The sequence below is a fragment of the Saccopteryx bilineata genome, chromosome 10 (genome assembly GCF_036850765.1).
Source record: "Saccopteryx bilineata isolate mSacBil1 chromosome 10, mSacBil1_pri_phased_curated, whole genome shotgun sequence".
Lineage (NCBI taxonomy): Eukaryota > Metazoa > Chordata > Mammalia > Chiroptera > Emballonuridae > Saccopteryx > Saccopteryx bilineata.
Window position 1 is genome coordinate 37,646,280 of NC_089499.1, and position 18,946 is coordinate 37,665,225.

The 18,946-nt window shown below is 54.2% G+C and overlaps 1 protein-coding gene across 1 annotated transcript in view; it reads right to left on the minus strand.

Moving 5' to 3' along the window:
- Nucleotides 1-1,895: 1,895 nt before the first annotated feature.
- SLCO2A1 (solute carrier organic anion transporter family member 2A1) overlaps nucleotides 1,896-18,946 on the minus strand; it is a 79,558-nt gene continuing 62,507 nt past the window's right edge. The window contains exons 7-14 of the mRNA XM_066244567.1: nucleotides 16,216-16,294; nucleotides 15,621-15,785; nucleotides 14,406-14,595; nucleotides 12,326-12,491; nucleotides 9,689-9,852; nucleotides 5,854-5,918; nucleotides 3,390-3,513; nucleotides 1,896-2,148 (exon numbers count right to left, since the gene is read on the minus strand). Coding sequence (XP_066100664.1) covers nucleotides 2,028-2,148; nucleotides 3,390-3,513; nucleotides 5,854-5,918; nucleotides 9,689-9,852; nucleotides 12,326-12,491; nucleotides 14,406-14,595; nucleotides 15,621-15,785; nucleotides 16,216-16,294 — 1,074 coding nt within the window. The 3' untranslated portion in view covers nucleotides 1,896-2,027. The remainder of the gene's footprint in view (nucleotides 2,149-3,389; nucleotides 3,514-5,853; nucleotides 5,919-9,688; nucleotides 9,853-12,325; nucleotides 12,492-14,405; nucleotides 14,596-15,620; nucleotides 15,786-16,215; nucleotides 16,295-18,946) is intronic.

Below are 18,946 nucleotides of genomic sequence, written 5' to 3' on the forward strand. Positions count from 1 at the left end.
TGACAATTATTACATTAATCCAATTTTGTTTTATGAACTTAGTTATTGGTGATGAACCCCAATTCTGGATATAAACTCAAGAAGTGGGATCAGGCCTCCTGAGAGCCCAGCACTCCGGGCCTTTGACAGTTACCTGCAGAGCTTCACCAAAGGAACAAGCAGCACCTGCTGTCTGCTTTGCTCCAGGCTGATGGGCTGAGAGTTGCATTATTTCTGATCCCCATGACCATGGGGCCTCGAGGGCTGCAGCATGGGCACCTCCTCTGGCCAGAGGGTACAGGTGCTGCCTGCTCTTTGACAGAGACACATGACAGTACAGATTTATGACCAACTTACATCAATAGCAAAATTATAATATATTAATAGCAATATCATAATAGAATTAAGGCTTGCGAGGGCAGTCAACTGTCCAGAATCTGAAGGCTGGCAATCACTGTTTGTGACCTTAGCTGAAGGCAGTACCTTCAGAATTTGGTTAAACTGCAGCAAGAAAGACCAGGGTTAGTTGCAATGAATCATTTCCCAAGAAGGACCATTTTAAAGGCAGAAACTGGCCCCTGAGGTTGCATGGAGACTCCCTTCCTGAGTGAGGTCTTTGGAAGTAAGGCTGGTGGCTTTGGAAATAAGGCTGCTGTAACAGTGCCTTTCACAGAGTTCGGTCTCATGGCAGTTTGGCTATTGACATAAATTTTTTGGCCTTTCCAGAGGTGGCTTCTGAGGTCTCTAGAGGAGTCGTCCAAGAAGAGTGGCACTTAAGATCCACATGTGGCAATGACCAGTGCCCAGTTGCTCCAGGGTACATGGTACAGCCAGGCCTTTGTCTGGAAAAGGACCAGTTGCAGGGTCAGTCTGTGGGTGGGGCCTTGCACAAAATCCAATAAATATATTTGTTGAAGAAAGGTTGATTCTAACTCCTTGGTTGATTCTAACTCCCAACCTCTACCACATAGTGGCCGAGTCTCTGAACTCAAGCCCCTAGAGGGCGCCACCTCTGGAGGCTGTGAGAAGAGGCTGAGAAAATGCTAATGAAAGCAAGGTGTTTGAAACCCTGAAGATCAACCTTGCCAGCCTCCATCTGGTGGGCAGCAGCTCACCATCCAGCTTGGCAGCATTTGACTTTCCTTTGGCTTTGTCACTTGCTTTGCTGACATCCTGGGCTGTTTCTCTTTATTCTGTGGCATCTGAAGTCCAGACAGAGCAGCCCATGTGAAGCCTCCTCATCTGCTCCCAAGAAAACCTGGAGAGGGTCTTCCCAGCACTCGGAGATGAGGAGTCTTGTCCCGCATTGTGGGGATGGGAGGTGGGCACCATGCCCACTTCACAGCCTTCCTCTGGTCTTCACCAGGGTGTGGCCTTCTTAATTTGAAATACACCCCCAGAAAGACGGAGACGAACATGCGCAGACCCATGTACAGAAAGGTCTAGAATGAATGTGAACAGTATTTGGACGACTCATCCTCGGAGAATCTCGGTCCCTGCTCCAGTGCCTAAGTGTGGGTAACTGGAGGGGACCAGCTGGCAGTATTTTCCAACATGGCAGCTTCCAAAATGGCCTCTTGCGGCAAGAAGCAAGGATCTGAGAGGAAGGGAGCCAGACCCCTTGGCTTCTGTGCTGATGCTGCAGCCCTTCGTCCACGCAGCCCACGCCCTTCTCTCTGGACAGACACCCTCTCTCTCTCCACTTAGGAGCCTCCCCACAGGACTGGTCAGGGCAGGGCCTGCCTGCAGGGCTTCCTCACCAGAGGCCCAGCACTGAGGAGAGCCTGGGCGCGTGGGTCCCTCCCAAGGAGCCGGTCAGGCTCCAACCCTGCAGCTCTGTGCCCACCCAGCGGAGTCCAGAGGCCTGAAGGAACTCTGAGGGGGGACCTTTCAGCGGAGGCAGGGAAGACAAAGGGTGACTGGGGCTGTTTTCTTATTTTAAAAACAAAAAGAAAATGACATATTAACATTAGTAAATACAGGTAGGTGTGGAAGGGCAGGTCCACACTCTGCAGCAGGGAGGCACCAGGCCACGCCAGGGTCAGGGGTCAGATGAGGCCGGCAGCCTTTTCCTGCACATTGTACTCCTTGTTCTTCTTCACCCGCCAGCTGATGAAGACGAGCAGCAGCGTGCCCAGCACTTTGTAGCCCACCTGCAGGCCCAGGTACCTGTGGGCAGGAGGACACAGGACTGGTGAGGGGCTGGTGGCGGGGGGGGGGGGGATGGTGTCTGTAGCCCACGTCCCGGGGCCACCAGGAAGAGCAGCGTCATTCTCACAGTGGCCTCGGGCAGTGGTCCCCAAACCCCGGGCCGCGGACCGGTACCGGTCCATGGGCCATTTGGTACCAGTCCGCAGAGAAAGAATAAATAACTTACTTTATTTCCATTTTATTTATATTTAAGTCTGAACGATGTTTTATTTTTTAAAAATGACCAGATTCACTCTGTTATATCCATCTAAGACTCACTCTTGACGCTTGTCTCGGTCACGTGATACATTTATCTGTCCCACCCTAAAGGCTGGTCTGTGAAAATATTTTGACATTAAACCAGTCCATGGCCCAAAAAAGGTTGGGGACCACTGGCCTAGGGATGTGTTGAAATCGGGTAAGGTAAGGATCTGCCAGCACCCAGGCAGGTACCATTTTCCTCATTCCTTTGACCCATAGGGTGCTAGCATACTGGGAGTAGGCAGAGACTAGGAACGGCAATACCAATCCAGGGGTCCTCATTTTCACACTGCCACCCCCTAGAGGGCCAAAGGCAATACTGCAGCCGCAGCCAGCCCTGAGGATCCTGTCCTCCCAGCAAGCCAGAAGAAGAGGGACACCTTCTCGCTGCCCCCTAGGCCCAGCTCTCTCCAGCCTTCTGTGCCACTTCGATACCATTCCCAGACCCATCCGTCCCCCTCAAGCCCACTCTCCCCACTGTGTGATGATGGCAGCAGGGGAGGTGGCTGGAAGGGGTGCAGAACTCGGTGGCGCCATAGCTGGGCTCAGTCCCACTGCGGCAGGCTGGCCCTGCCTGCCTCGGCCTCCTCTAGGAGCCGTGATGGGGCCCCCTCCTCCTGAGCAGCTGGGAGGCTGACGTGGCACCATCATTTCACAGCCACAGTCTCTCCCTTGGACTCCAACCATCCCTTTTGCCTTTGACACACTTCTTTCTGCTGCTGTTCCTCCCAAGGGGCTGTGGGGACCGCAGACTGGGGCCCACCTCAGAGCAACCCCTGGCTCTTGTTACTCGAATGGCTCTCTGCGAGCCCCGAGATGCCCTGCTCCCTGTCTATGGCATCACCCTTCTGGTCTCCCTCGGAAGCCAGACAACCTCCACAACCGCCACCAGAACAGGTGGTTGCCCTTTGCTCCGCCTGGAGCCTGGCCTCCTTGACACATGGTGTGCTGGCCCTCACCTGTTTCGGAGTGCATCGTTGTTGTAGTAGGCACAGGCCCCTCGCCGCCCCGAGCACTGCAGGTTCCACCGGATACAAGAGTAGTCGATGGTGAGGCCGTAGAGGGCTGGAGATGGCAGCCAGGCTGGCACCAGTGGGAAGAAAGTTTAGAGAGCTCAGGTCACATAAGCTGCAGGCAGAGGCACCCGGTAGGGTGGGGAGCCAGTCCCCCAACGCCCTTGAGTATCACCGGTGTGAAAACATCTCTGCCCCACCCCTAGGAATCACAGTGACTTTGGGAAGCAGAATAGCTTTCTGTGAAGCCTGAATTCCTCTTTCACTAGAGCTTAGAAGAGAAAAGGGACCTGAGCCATCCTTTCAGGTCAGAGTAAGTCACAAGGTCACTCTCATTCAGCTCACAGACAAAATAGTTCCCACATTGGGATTGGTCCCAAGTGCAGATAAACTGATCTCCACCATGTGGCAGGGGGCTCTGGAGGGCATTGGCTCCTCAGGTTCTCATAGCAGCTGGAGGTGGGTGGCTGCCCTCATTTTAACAGAGAGGGCAGTGGGCTTGGTGAGTTCACCATCACATAGATAAGAAGAGTCAGGCTGGATTTTGGGCTTTATTACGGAGGTTCTTCCGTTAAGCTTCGACAACGCGCCTAGAAGAACCTCACCACCCTGGCTGCTCAGAGCCTCTGTCCCAGGCCCCCTGAACTTCCTCGCAGCTGAGTGGTGAGACCTGGCCCACAGGGGCTGTGCCTCTACTGTTAGGGACAGTTCTAGGCAGGCCCCGGACTGGGGAGGGTCCCGTCTGAGATCACACCCAGGCCAGGCCAGCCCACTCTCAGAACCCTTGTGCCGAGAACAGCCTCGCAGACTCTTCTATTCAGGGCCCTGTGAAACGCTGCCGTCTGCTGCTTGTTGCTCCGCCCATAAGTGGGAACCTTCCAGAATCAGCCTCTGCTCAGGAGAATGAGACTGAAACTGGCCACAAGGACTGACTGACTTCCAATATGGTCCCTAAACAGAAATGAAGTAAAAAAAAAAATTCAACCAAGTCCCAGGGGGTAATTTTAAAAGCCTTTTTTTAAATCTCAGAGTGGAATTGCATTCTTGGGTGATGCATGGAATCCCTCCAGCCCCGGGTTTTCTAACGTGGTCCCACAGTGGGTTGTCTGAGCTCAGGAGCAAACAAAGGCAGTGGGAGGGCGGTCTTTCCAGGGGGCGGAAGAAGCAGGGCAGGCCCTTCAAGCCCATCCCGCTGTTGGTTGCTGGGTGGAATGCAAGGTTTCCTTCCCAGGGGCGGTTTCCAAGGAAGTTGTAAATGAGTATAAATGAGAACAAGGAGCTGGATGGCCACGGCACCTCTGCCACCAGAACAGGGTAGATCCCGCTGCCCTGTGCCCTCTGTGTTTGTCACACTGGGTCTGAAGGGGCTACTGGGACGAGAAGAGCAAGTGGCCCAAAGCCAAGCGATGTCACTGAAGCCAGTTCATTCCTCATCATCTGAACACCTCACCCAGCCTCAGATGGTGAGGGCCCCCTGCAAATGCTCCCACTCAGCAGGCCCAGGGGGTCACACCCCCAACAAACCCCAGGATGGTAATGGAAGACCCTGCAGGGCCAAGTGCAGACCTGGCTCCTGGAACAGTAATGCACGGTGGGCTCTGTAGGAGGTCAGCGTTCAAGGTCAGAAAGTATGCCTCGATAGTAACAGAAGTCCCCCCACGGCTCTGTCACACTACCCACTATGTCCTTAAACATATCTTTAGTTGAATCCAGCCCCTTGACTTTGTTTACTTGTCACTGCCTTGTGTTTGTCGAGTGCCAGGACATGTTAAGGAACAGTTCAGTGTTAGGAGTCTGGGACTGAGCCTTCAACGTGCCGGTACACACACATCCCTACCCCCAGTCCATACACCGGGGAGGGCACCCTGCTCTCTGAAGACAGCTGGCCCTCCCGTGGGCACTACTGCTCATGCATGCGCAGCACCACTTCTCCACAGGCTCTGTGCTGCTGGAGGGCAGGCGGGCTTTGCTGGCACAGGGCTCTCCGTGCACAGACTCATTTGCTGACGGGCAGCAGGTGGACTGAATTTTGTAAAAGGGAAGGGAAGCCAGGGGGGCTCAGGCTGCCTTTCTGGCTGGGACAGAAATGCAAGGTTTTGCTTTGACGGCGAGTTCTTGCAGAGAGATTAGGAAACACCTGCCTTTGATCCTCTATTAAGTATTCTCAGTTGTGTCCACTTTTTACTTTCCTTACATAATTTGGCTTGGAATTAACGCCATAGATGAAGTCTTTATTAGCCACAAGTAATGAGGAAACTGCCCAGATGGGATTCCAGCATTTGGGGTTGTGCTGATTATGCACAGCTGATCTCTACAAACAGAGATGACAGAGGACTTCTCCATCCCCACCCTGCACCCCATCGCCCTCGGATGCCCTGGGGCCCCTCCTCCGGAAGAGGCTCGCACTTACCCAGCAGGCGCATTAGCAAGAACTGTACGCCAATGGCAAAGGACTTCTCCTCCTGGTTCACCACGCTGGAAAGGAGAACTGGAAATGAGTGGTGGGGGGACTCAGGGCTGTGCCTCCCTCAGGTGGGCCGGCCAGCCTCAGTCACAGCCGGCCTTCACGCAGCCTGACCAGCCACCTAGCCGCAGGCTGGGCTCACTGGTCGTTTGTATCGGTGGTTCTCACAGCTTAATGGCTGGACCAGCAGCATCAGCATTCCCTGGGAACTTATCGGCAATGCAGATTCCCAGGCCCCGCCCCAGACCTAAGAATCAGATACCCTGGAGGCGAGGCCCGGCCACCTGTGTTGTGAGAGGCCCCCCAGGAGACAGTGATACACACTCTGCACACTCAAGATTGAGAACCTCTGGTCTCTGATTTTGGGGGGGCTACCCTGAGCCCCCTTCAAGAGGCGATGGGCAGAAGAGGCCAGAAGCAGAGGGGAGGCTGAGGATATTTTCACAGCAGCAGGTCTGGACAACATGCTTCATAGCACTAAAAGGCAGCCCTGCCGCAAAGTATAGTTAAAGCCCCAGGGCTGTTGGCTTCTGCGTGCGACTAAGACAATCCTTTACCTACAGATAGCTCCCTGGGTGTGAGAGCAGGGCAGCCCCAAAGGCCTGTGCTAGGGCTAATGCTCTGCTCTGGCTGTCTTGAAATTCTTATAGTTTTGGAACTGGGAGCCTCTCATTTTCATTTTGCTCTGGGCTCTGCCTATTATGCAGCCAGTCCTGCCCCTACTCCTTCCTGCAAGAGGGGGAGGTGTCTGGCTGAGGAAGGAGATTCGGAGAGAGGGGAGGTGGTATCTGGAGGCGGTGTCTCCAGGCACTGCTACCCTAGAGGGCATGGGAGGCCTCCAAGCACACCAGGCTGGGTGATGGTGGGGCCTCCTGCTGGCCAGCTCTTGGCTCCCCAACCCAAACACGGGGGGGGGGGTGAGCACACACCCTCCTCGGTGGGGGCTTGCTGGGGAAGAGCATTGGGGGCTGAGGGAACAGCAAGGAAGGGAACTGGAAGTAAATGAGAATGGGACCTTCTTTCAGCATCTGTGAAGGGTGGCCTGGTGAGGCCAACGCTCACCGGGGTGTAGCAGGGGGAAGAGCACCCACTGGGACCCCCCACCCCCATCAGTGGAAAGGGTCTTCCATCTCAATCTAATGTCTGCTCCCTTCGAGCCTACAGATGCCTCCGATGGCCCGATCCATCATGCACGCCTTGGTCCCTGTCCCAGGCAGACTCCCCGAGATTCTCAACTAAATGGGACTTGGCCTCTGATAGGGGTCTTAAGCCTTTTCTAGTCTCTGCCCCCCTTCGACCCTGAATTATGCTGGCTTTCTGGCCACTCCCCCTCCTTCCACCTTTTCAGTGAAACTTCACTCCCACCTGTATCCCCACGCCCAGCTGGGGCGGCCTACACAGTCATCTTTAGGCCCCGCCTTCTTCACATGACAAAGCACCCACTCTTTCCACTTTCCCATGGGATTCAGCTTTAATCCACTTGGGGGCCCTGGTGCCTCTTCTCCAGTTTCACTCCAGCCCCTGACCAGACTTGGAAGGGAGAGATTTTTCTGGAAAAGCCCATCCTGTGGTTAAAACCATACTTTTCCTCCTTTACTTCCCCATCCCTGGGCTTTGATAAAAGTCCTCTGGGATGTGACCTGACAGGGTTTGTCCCCCGACTCCCATGAAACTTCCTTATCCTGTTCCTTCTCCTCATCATGGCTAGCCCAGATCTTTCTCAGGGCTAGAGTGTCTGCCATGGTCCACCTGACTTGGGGTGCAAGGAGAGAACCCCCATCCAGGGCCCTAAGGGAAAGCCTTGGTCTTCAGAATGCACAGGATGCGGAGTAGCAAAGGGGGTGATGGTGGCGTTGGGAGAGACACTAGCCGGAGGCTCTGGCATCCCTGCGTGTTCCTGAGGAGCATGCTAGCAGTTCGGGGTCCTGGCTGTCCTTTTCCCGGACCAGTTCTCAGGGCTGTGGTTGCAACGAGCAACCTCCAAGCACGAGATAGAATCTTCCCCCAGACCAGGAGCAGGCTTGGTCTACAGGAGCGGTGGCTTTCTCAAGCTCAGTTTTCCTCAGCCAGGACCTAAACCCACTGCATGTGAAACGGGCACCCAGGCACCTCCCGGTCACTCCCTAGGACTTGAGGGGCAAGGATAGATAGTGCAACATGAGGTCCACACTGCTTGTTGTGCTATGGGTAACAAAGTCCTGTGCCTTTGACCCGGGAGTCTCCTATCTTCTGACAGCATTCTTGAAACAGTAGCGGAAACAGGGGCTTGGTACTTTGCAAGCTAACTTGTAAAGAGGGTAAAATCCCAGACCCTTAGGATTGGCTGCTTCTGCTTCTTCCCGACCTCCTAGACTTCTGGGGAAAACAGATCATTGGCACCTAGCTGTTTACTATTATCATCATCATCATCATCATCATCATTATCATCATCATCATCATCATCATTGGGTTAATAGTTATAATTAACCGATAAGTAGAGCATCTTATTATTTACAAAGCTACCATATAATCCTGACATCAATCCTTTGAGGTCAATATCATTAAACTCCTTTCATAAATGAGGAAACTGAGACTCAACGAGGTTGGCAACACCCAAGGACATTCAACCAGTGTATGGAAGAGCTGGGCCCTTGACCCTGGAGCCTGGCATGCAAATCCTGTGTTTCCCCCTCTGCTTGGGAGGCAGGTGAGGACAGGAGGGAGGGAGGGAGGCAGGCAAGGGTGGGTTATATGAACTTGGTTGAAATGTTTTCTCCCTGTCAAGGTCTCATGGACATTTAGGTGCCACTGTAGTGAGACACGTCTGCCTCGGCCAGCCTCTCTCTTCTTCTTCTTTTTTTTTTGTGTGTGTGTGTGCCATGACTTGGATCTGAACCACCAGCCTCTCTCTTCTTTTTTTTTTTTTTTTTTCATTTTTCTGAAGCTGGAAACAGGGAGAGACAGACAGACTCCCGCATGCGCCCGACCGGGATCCACCCGGCACGCCCACCAGGGGCGACGCTCTGCCCACCAGGGGGCGATGCTCTGCCCATCCTGGGCGTCGCCATGTTGCGACCAGAGCCACTCTAGCGCCTGGGGCAGAGGCCACAGAGCCATCCCGGCGCCCGGGCCATCTTTGCTCCAATGAAGCCTTGGCTGCGGGAGGGGAAGAGAGAGACAGAGAGGAAGGCACAGCGGAGGGGTGGAGAAGCAAATGGGCGCTTCTCCTGTGTGCCCTGGCCGGGAATCGAACCCGGGTCCTCTGCATGCTAGGCCGACGCTCTACCGCTGAGCCAACCGGCCAGGGCCCAGCCTCTCTCTTCTGACCTGAGAATTGAGTCCCGGCCCCTAGCACATTAGACCTTTCTCATTCTCATCCTTTCCCGTAGCTCTCGTTCTGTCTCTGGAACTTTCCTGATTTTCCATCCCTGATTTCATGCATCCAACTGAATTCTCCCTTCTCTCAGTTCTTTTAGGATTTAAAAATAAGCGATTTTTAAATCTACAGGCATTGCCACAGTGTTAAGCCAGGCGGCCTGGATTTAGCACGTGGCCCAGTGTTCCTGGCTCTGCCAGCCTGAGCTAGTGGTCTCCCATGAGGCAGAGTAGGGGCGCTCACAGGGCCATGGAAGGGGGCCGTGCAGCGAGGAGCTCTGCACAGAGCTGGGTGCCCCCATTTCACCCAGAGAACATTGTACACTGAGTTCAAAGGACTCTGAGGACCAGGAAAGGGAGGAGAGGCGACAGGCAGGCAGCTGGGCACAAAGCAAAGGCACACGAGGGGAAGGAGAGGCACACTCACCGCAGAACCATCATGTAGAGGGGGTTGTGGGAGATGCAGGCGATGAGGGCCACGAAGGAGATGAGGAAGATGGCCGGGAGCAGTAAGTGGGCACAGGGGACGGAGCACGACCCTGTCTTTGCTGAAGCAGATCCCTTGGTCACACAGCTGCAGTTCAAATAGATCTTGAAAAGGGGAGAGGGGAGAGAGGGGAAGATGTGCCTTCATTACTTTGCCTGCACACACATCAGACGCCTGCGCCAGCTCTAGCTAGAGGATCCCTCAGGTTTCAACCCCTCTGCCCTCTAGGTCCGCTGGAGAGCTGGCTGAGGCTGGATTCAGAGGCTGGAGAGGTCAGCTGAAGGTTCCTAGGCGCCTCACAGATCCCACTTCTGACCACTGTTTGGGCAGTAGGAACCACCTTCACCAAAACAGTTGTCCAGCACGGGCTGGACTCCTCCAGCCGTGACACCACATCAGTATATGCAGGATTCCACGGTCAGGCAGGGCCCACCCAGCTCGGGACCAGGGCACCCCATGCCCAGCCGCTGTGGTTTTGTGGGTTGTTGTTTTTGCTGTTTGCGTGTTTAGTGCAGGGAGGGTAAGGAAGGTATAAATAGGAGAAGACAATGAAGAAAGCACAACAGGATCCACTAAGCTCTTCCTCTGTCAGGCCTTTGCCAGAGGGATTCTTCCTGCCTTTCAAGGCTTCTAGAAAGGGAGGTCCCTGTCTCAAGTCTAGACACCCCCGAGGCTCAACATTATTGTACAATTCAGCCACTGCCTGTGTTAGGTGCTTTTTATCTCCTCTACGACCATTTAAGTGTCAAAGCAGTTATAAAGCCAGTCCCCAGGATTGGGACTGATGAGCTAGTACTCTTTCCTCTGCCAGGCAGCAAGAACTATGCACTTCTTTATTTCGGTTGCTAGGAAGCTCAGAAATAAGTTACATATGATATGGCTGCTACCTCCATAGATTTTTTTTTTAATCTTATAATTGACTATTTTTTCTCAATATTATGCAAATGGATGATGATTTGTACTGTTGTTGGAAACTTGTCAGGATTATTTCTGAAAGTAGATGAGTTAGAGGTAAGTAAATAAAGATAAGAAAACCACAGAGGCCACCACAGACTCTTCTGGCTAGATGACAACTGAGAGAACCTCTCACCCCAGCCCCTTGTCCTCCCTCTGCCCTGAGGCTCACGTTCCTCTGCCCGCAGAGGTGGCTGTGGAAGCAGCCTTCCCTCACCCTCTGAGAGGCGGAGGGTAAGTAGGGGCTAGTCTGCTGATGACGTCCATATAGGCTTAAGAGAATAAGGTGCATTCTGCTCCTTAGGGGACCTGCACAGACTTCCCACTGCTCTCAGGAAAAAGAACACCCGTCTCCTAACCCTGGCCTGCCCGGTGTTGGCCCCTGTCTACTCCCTGGCCCAGCTCTCAGCACCAGCCTTGGCCTTCTCTCTTTTCTTCTAAGCCTAGCTCATTTATGCTCGCAGGCGTCCCCAAACTGCGGCCCCCTGAGGCCATTTATCCAGCCCCCACTGCACTTCTGGAAGGGGCACCTCTTTCATTGGTGGTCAGTGAGAGGACCACTGTATTTGGCAGCCCTCCAATGGTCTGAGGGACAGTGAACTGGCCCCCTGTGTAAAAAGTTTGGAGACCCCTGCTCTAAGGCTTTGCACTTGCTGTTCCTTTAGTGGGAATGTTTCACCCCAGGTCTTCATAGGCTTTTCTTCTGGTGGCTCAGTTATTATGTCACCTCCTCAGGGAGGCCCCCAGGCATACACTGCCCATCAACTCTCTCCATGGCATGGGTTATTCTCTAAAATCATCTTGTGCATTTATTTGATAGAATGCGAACCCCATAAGAGCAGGAACCTTGTCTGATGTTTGGCTTCACTACTAAATCCTCAGCATGTGTGGCGGTGCTGGGTGTCCATTATTTGCTGAATAATTATACAAATGACTCCAGTTCATTGGCTGCTGGTTGGTCCTAGGCCAGGTGCCAGAGGGCTGACAGGACCTCACTGAGTGAACTACTGAACGTGGGCTGCACGAGTGGAAGGCTGATGGCCAGGAGATACACGACCTTGAACAGCTGTGCCCCCAGACTGAGGCGGGATTCTAGACTCAGATCTGCCCCCTAAATAACTGCATGACTTCACGCCAGTCATGTGGCCACACCTGGGAGCCGAGGGGGTGACCCTAACGCCCTTGATCACCACTTCCAGCTCTAACCTTCCTGCTCCACATCCCGGAGGACCCTCATCATGGCTCCACATGCCCTTGACTCATCTGGGTTTGTCCTTGTGGCTTTTGAACACAGCCAGGATGCAGGACTCAAAGAGACCCAGTAGGACTCATTAGGATGAGACTAGAAGGCCCTGCCGAAGGAGTGCTTTGGCTGGTTTTTGCTCCAAGCCTCAGGAACGTGCATTTGTTGAATATCGGCCAATCTTTAATTGAAGTTGGGCTATAGGCACCTGGTCATGACCTCAGGGAAAGGGAGGTAGAGAGAGGGTGGATGTGGCCCCGAGGCCAGGAAGGGGGAAACGAAGATGGTGTGGGTTGAACCCTGTGCATCCCGGAACTAGAAGCAGTCTTTCAGGGCACACACTGAGCACAAGGACCCCGGGGGGCTCCTCCTGCCCTTACCCGTTGCTTGGAGGCTACCGAGCTGACGTTGAGGTGGCTGCAGCCTGCGTGGCACGGGGAGAGGTACTCTACCCCGTTCTCTCCACAGACCGGGTGGAAGATGGAGTCCGGGCACGAGCAGTCCCTGCGGCAGGCAAGAGGCTGCAGATGTATAGAACTTGATGTGCTGCCAGAAAAACAGGAAACAGGGACTCAAACAAAGCAAGACCAGAGAAAAAATCTCTCCCCTCCAGCCCCGTGCGAGTTCCCGCCTGGTCGGTGTGCCTGTGCGTCGGCCCTGGGACCTGAGCTATGTCTATGGGGCCGACAGTCAGTTGGCCGCTGGTTGGTGCCACTGTTTCTTCGGACACTAAGAGCCCAAACCCACCAGCCGCTAGTCGGAAAAGCTTGGCTGGCAAACCCTGCACTGCAGAAGTCATCAAGACAAACAACCAACCAGGACTCTGATGAGAGAGATGGCGACGCTAAACAAAAGTCCCAGGCACTGTTTCCCTTCCCTTCCCTTCCCCGCCACCCAGGCTCAGGCTGAGGAATAAGCTGGCGCCCCTTGAAGCAATCTGGGGTCTAGATGGTTCCTTTCCTCCAGGTTTCTGTAGACATCGCCAGGTCCCTCCACCCCCCTGAGCTTCAACCAAGGAGATTTCACTGGCTGATCTCACCCCCCACCCCACCCCCCATTCCTCATATCTGATATTCATGATTTTCTTCCAGGATGGTTCGGATAGGGCTGACAAGCCACAGCCCAGAGCTCTTTGCTAATATAATTATGCTAATAATAGTTGCCATTAAGGGGCATCTCTCGTGTGCCAGGCACTGTGCCCAGGTGCTTTTTATGCACCGTCATCACAAGAACTCTATAATTATTATGCTCCTTTTATACGTAAGAACACTGAAGATTAGATAAGTTATGTAACTTTCCCCAACGCAGAAGGGCAGTGACAGAATTAGAACCCAGTCTGATGACAAAGTCCTAGTTTGTGCTCAACTCTGAGTGAAAGCCATCAAAAGGCCCAGGGCCGTCTCAGCTTCTTTCGGTCCCTAGCCAGGCTACAGAAGACCAGTTCAAACCAGGGATTTCCCATCCTGAGCAGCCCTTCCTTCCCACATACCCCTTCCCTCCTTCCCACACCAAAGACAGAAGAGGCGATTTTAAAGAGAAAAACGAAGAAAACACCAAGGCTGAAAGGTACAGCATCTCCAAGTGTTGTCATCTCATTAGGCAAAATGTAAAAGAAGAGGTGGTTGAAAGGCAGCACCCAGAAAAACAATCCATGCTCCCTGCTCAGCACCCTCCCTTGGAAGCCAGGCTTAAACCCAGGACCGTGCTGCTTTATGCAAACCGCCAGGTGTCCCTTGCCTGCCCTCTTCCTCCCCTGCCCTCATTTGTGAAGTCTGCCATCACTGTCATTGTTCTCTCCCAGATCTTTCCATGTCCCCTTCTCTCACCTTTCCTCGGCGGCTCAATGAGACTTTGTAATTCTAGCTGGCACGGAGTTGATGCTAAACATAGCTTATTTCCTGGTTCCTGAGGCTCATAGCCCTACAGATTCATCCTGAAACCAAACTAATTAGTTTCTGGTGCTTTAAAAAAAAGGCTTTTTTCCCCCCATTGATTTTGAGAGAGAGAGAGAGAGAGAGAGAGAGAGAGAGAGAGAGAGAGAGAAAGAGAGAAGAAGGAGGGAAGGGAGAGAGAGAAGCATCAACTTGTTCCACTTAGTTGTTCCATTTAGTTGTGCACTCACTGACTGCTTCTTGTATATGCCCTGACCGGGCATTGAACCCATGACTTCAGTGCACCAGGATGATGCTTTATACACTGAGTCAGGGCCTTTCAGGTGCTTCTTAAAAACAAAACAAAACACAGGACCTTAACCCTGATTGCTGGTGGCCCATTAGAGCCCTCTGATTCCTTATACTTCAGCATTTTATTCAAGACCTGATTTCCTATGTATCCACATAGGAGATAAGATCAAAAAGTGAAAAGAGGAGAAGAGAGTTGAGGAAGCAGAAAGGAAGAGGTATGGCAAATCCAGGCTCTGGCCTTAGCCAAGGCTATCTTCTCACCCCTCATTCCCATTACCTAGGTGGATAGACCTCAGCCACGACCGGGGTGGCGCACCCCATGAAGAAGAGAGGGGCACACAGGATAATGGAGATGGTCATGATGATGGCAGCCACACGGGGAATGGTTTGCAGAGAGAAAACAAAACGCTTCATGAGGATTCCTCCAAACAGCATCCCCAAGGCTGCAGCGGGGAGGTTCACAGCCCCTGGGGAGAGAGAGAAGCTGGTCCGCGGGCACTGGCCTGGGTGCGTGTGGGCACAGACTCCAAGCAGGACCGTGAAGGGGGCACGCCCCTTCCTGAAGGAACATGGGATGTGTTCCGTTCCCGTAGTAATACCTGACATTAATTGAGCGTTTACTGTTTGCCAGGAGCACCTACAGCAGCAGTATCTTGACCTAGAGGATTACCCTGCCTGTGCAAAGAAGAGAGAAAGAAGCGGGGCCTCTGCAGCCAGAGGGATGTGGGCTGAATGTGCACTCAGTCAGCACCTTTCGTTACCTGACCCCTCACTGAAGTGTCACTGTGATCTACCGGGGTTAGCAAGGCTCTGGTGGTGCCTCCTGCCTGCAAGTCAGAGGCCCAAGGCTATAGAAATAAGGTCACAGCTGAGGGCCACACAGGAGGTTGGGGTTCACACTCTGACCTCCTTGCCCTGTGTGCATATGGTCAAGCTCACCTGTGGATTAGGGCCCAGTAATTCACTTGGATACTTGGTGGGATCACATCAGCGCTTCTCAATCTCATTGGTAAAACAAAAACAACAACAACAAAAAACAATACTGGGCCCCACCCAGACTCTGAATTCACTGATGGAAGGTAGAGCCTGGGCATCTGTATTCTTTAAAGCTCTCCAGGGGAGCCTAGAGAGCTGAGAACCATTGGGTCACATACTCCCCACTGAAGCAAATGTATTCAAGTCCTTGAGAAGAAGGAACAAAACCAGGAGCATTTTCCTCAAGCCCCCAGATTGATGCCCTGTCTTTCTTCTTCTGCCCCTGAGGGTATCAGGGCCTTTGGGAGGCTGTCAGAACATTTGGGAGGCTTCCAGCCCCTCAGATGGGGAAGGCGGCAGCCCCCAGCCTTGGCCCACTCTTGCTTGGAATGAGCAGGGTCCCAGAAATCTGTTAAAAGCATTCTAGATTGCCAACCACAAAAACTGTCCTTAAAATTCCTTCTCCCGGGGAAGCCTCCCTCTGGCTCCAGGCTGCATCCGGTCTGGCGGGACTCACCGATGAGGAAGTTGGCATAGGCCGCAGAGGCGCCATACTGCTTCTCCAGGAACTTGTTGAGGAATGTGGAGAGGCCAGCGATGACGGAGGAGAAGGTGCACTGAGCCAGGACCACCAGCATGAACAGCGGGTTCATTAGGAGCCTCAGGAAGATGCGCGGAAACCCTGCAAACAGACTCACGTCAGGGGCCAGATCTCTGCAGGCTGCGGGGTGAGACCGGCCACTGCCCCCCCCCTCCTCCTTCCAGACTGCACTTGTCTCTTCCTCAGGGCGGTGTCTGAGGCACCATGGAGTTGAAGTGGCCAACCCAGGGGCACACAGCCTCTCAGACCCCCACTCAACCTGCTCATGGGCTAAATAAAATGAGAATGAGTCTGAAAGAAATCAGGTGGCGGGTGGATAGAAATAAGGCTAACAGTGGGGACGGTCACCTCCCGTAACTGTCACCTCCACGTGAAGGGAGGAGAGCAAAGAGCATGGGGTGGGGCGGGCTCTGCTTGAGTCTGTGTTGCCTGGCAGAACCCCTCCTGTGAGATGGGCCCCCTGATGCCCTCGCCCAGGCCAGCCCACCCAGGGCTTCGCTGGGTCAGTTACGTTTAATGAAATCCATCAGGGAGCCTCTTGGCTTGACCTCCTCCATCTTCCTTGCCTCGTCCGCTATGGCTGGAGACCTCTGAAGGCAGCAAAGCAGATGAGTGTTAATGGCCCAGGCTCCCTGCAGGCACCCTTCCTGGGCCCTTGACCCCTCTGGTCTCAGTGGCTCTGGGCAGGGCAGCAGTGAGCTGCACCAGGTGTGAGTAGGAGGGTGTCTAGAGAATGCTCTCTTGAAGGAAATGCCGCCTGCATGCCAGTGTGCCCAGGGTTTTGGCTGCTGACCAGAATGCATCCATGCCAACGCCTCCCAAGACACCTCTGGGCATATCCTTTTATATCTAACTTTCCCACGACTGATGCCAAATGTGTCTGACTGGATCTTCCCTGTCCTCAGATTCCAGGGGCTGTTGGCTTCTGAGACACTAGTCTAGAATGACCTGTTTCCAGCTCTCCTTTTCTATCTCCTCTACGGAGTCCTTTCTTCCCTTCCGGGCCCAAAGTTGAGTTCTGCTCAAAGGGGAAAGTCCTGCTCAAACTTTCTGTGCCTACCATCTCAGTGGACTCACTTACCTCTTCTGAGCTCGTCAGACATTGCTCTGCCCCACCGCGTGGATGCAAGGCCCCTGGACTCTGGCTGTCAGGACCCTCCCAGGGAAACTCATCACCAGGCACAGGTGCTGTCATTCAGTGAGTGCTTACTCCATGGGAGGCACTGTGCCCAGCGTTCTGCAGGCATTGTCTCACTCCTCACAGCCTCCTCCTGAGACATCTACTCTATCTCCAGTATTTTAAAGGAAGGGAAACTTAGCAACAAGGAAACTTTCTTAAGATCAGTCATCTAGTTTATAAATAGCAGAGCTGCATTCAAAGTCAGGCTTGCTTGACCCCCAAGCCACCGTGATGGGCTGCCAACCTCTGAAACTTTCCCCCTAGACAAGCCCAGGTCCTCTACCCCTGCCCCTCCTCCCAAGGCTGGGCCAACATCTCATCCACCTCATTGCTGGTTGACTCTGTGTCTGGCTTAAAACCTTAGCACTAACTGTGGCCCCTGTTTGCCTCCAGTCAGAGCGGATCAAGGTCAGTTGAGGCCCCCAGCACAGAAGAAAATATTGAGCCCCTTACATTAGAAAAACGTGTAAAGTTGGGGTTTTGCAGAGCTCTTCAGAAGTCGGGGCTAAGGGCGAACCCCTGGTGTGCCCACCATTAAATCCACTTCTGTTTCCGGTCTAGGTCACTGCTGAGTCCTCAGCACCACCTCTAAGAGCATCCATCCCTGCCCTGGCCTCAGGTGTCATGGCCCTCCCCTACATGCCCTCCACTGCCGCAGCCCTCCTCTGTCACAGCCCTCCGCTGTCACAGCCCTCCTCTGTCACAGCCCTCCGCTGCATACCTTCTGCTGCATGCCCTCTGCTGCATGCCCTCCTCTGTTACAGCCCTCCACTGTCACAGCCCTCCTGTGTCACAGCCCTCTGCTACATACCTTCTGCTGCATGCTCTCCTCTGTCACAGCCCTCCTCTGTCACAGCCCTCCTCTGTCACAGCCCTCCACTGTCACAGCCCTCTGCTGCATACCTTCTGCTGCATGCTCTCCTCTGTCACAGCCCTCCTCTGTCACAGCCCTCCTGTCACAGCCCTCCACTGTCACAGCTCTCCTCTGTCACAGCCTTCCTCTGTCACAGCCCTCCACTGTCACAGCTCTCCTCTGTCACAGCCCTCCTCTGTCACAGCCCTCCGCTGCATGCCCTCCTCTGTCACAGCCCTCCGCTGCATGCCCTCCGCTGCATGCCTTCCACTGTTACAGCCCTCCGCTGCATGCCCTCAGCTGTCACAGCCCTCTGCTGTCACAGCCCTCCGCTGCATGCCCTCAGCTGTCACAGCCCTCCGCTGTCACAGCCCTCCGCTGCATGCCCTCGGCTGCATGCCTTCCGTTGCATGCCCTCCACTGTCACAGCCCTCCGCTGCATGCCCTCCTCTGTCACAGCCCTCCGCTGCATGCCCTCCTGTCACAGCCCTCCGCTGCATGCCCTCCTCTGTCACAGCCCTCCGCTGCATGCCCTCCGCTGCATGCCCTCCTCTGTCACAGCCCTCTGCTGCATGCCCTCCGCTGCATGCCCTCCTCTGTCACAGCCCTCTGCTGCATGCCCTCCTCTGTCACAGCCCTCTGCTGCATGCCCTCTGCTGCATGCCCTCCTGTCACAGCCCTCTGCTGCATGCCCTCCTCTGTCACAGCCCTCCGCTGCATGCCCTCCTCTGTCACAGCCCTCTGCTGCATGCCTTCCGCTGCATGCCCTCAGCTGTCATGACCCTCTGCTACATGCCCTCAGCTGCATGCCTTCTGCTGCATGCCCTCAGCTGCATGCCTTCCATTGCATGCCCTCCACTGTCACAGCCCTCCGCTGCATGCCCTCCTCTGTCACAGCCCTCCGCTGCATACCTTCCGCTGCATGCCCTCCTCTGTCACAGCCCTCTGCTGTCACAGCCCTCCGCTGCATGCCTTCTGCTGCATGCCCTCAGCTTTCATGACCCTCTGCTGCATGCCCTCAGCTGCATGCCTTCTGCTGCATGCCCTCAGCTGCCATGACCCTCTGCTACATGCCCTCAGCTGCATGCCCTCAGCTGCATGCCTTCTGCTGCATGCCCTCAGCTGCATGCCCTATTTTCATACAGACCTCTTCTGACTTCCAGTCTTCCTTCCTTCCTTCCTGACTCCCAGCCTCAGCCTAGCTGCCAT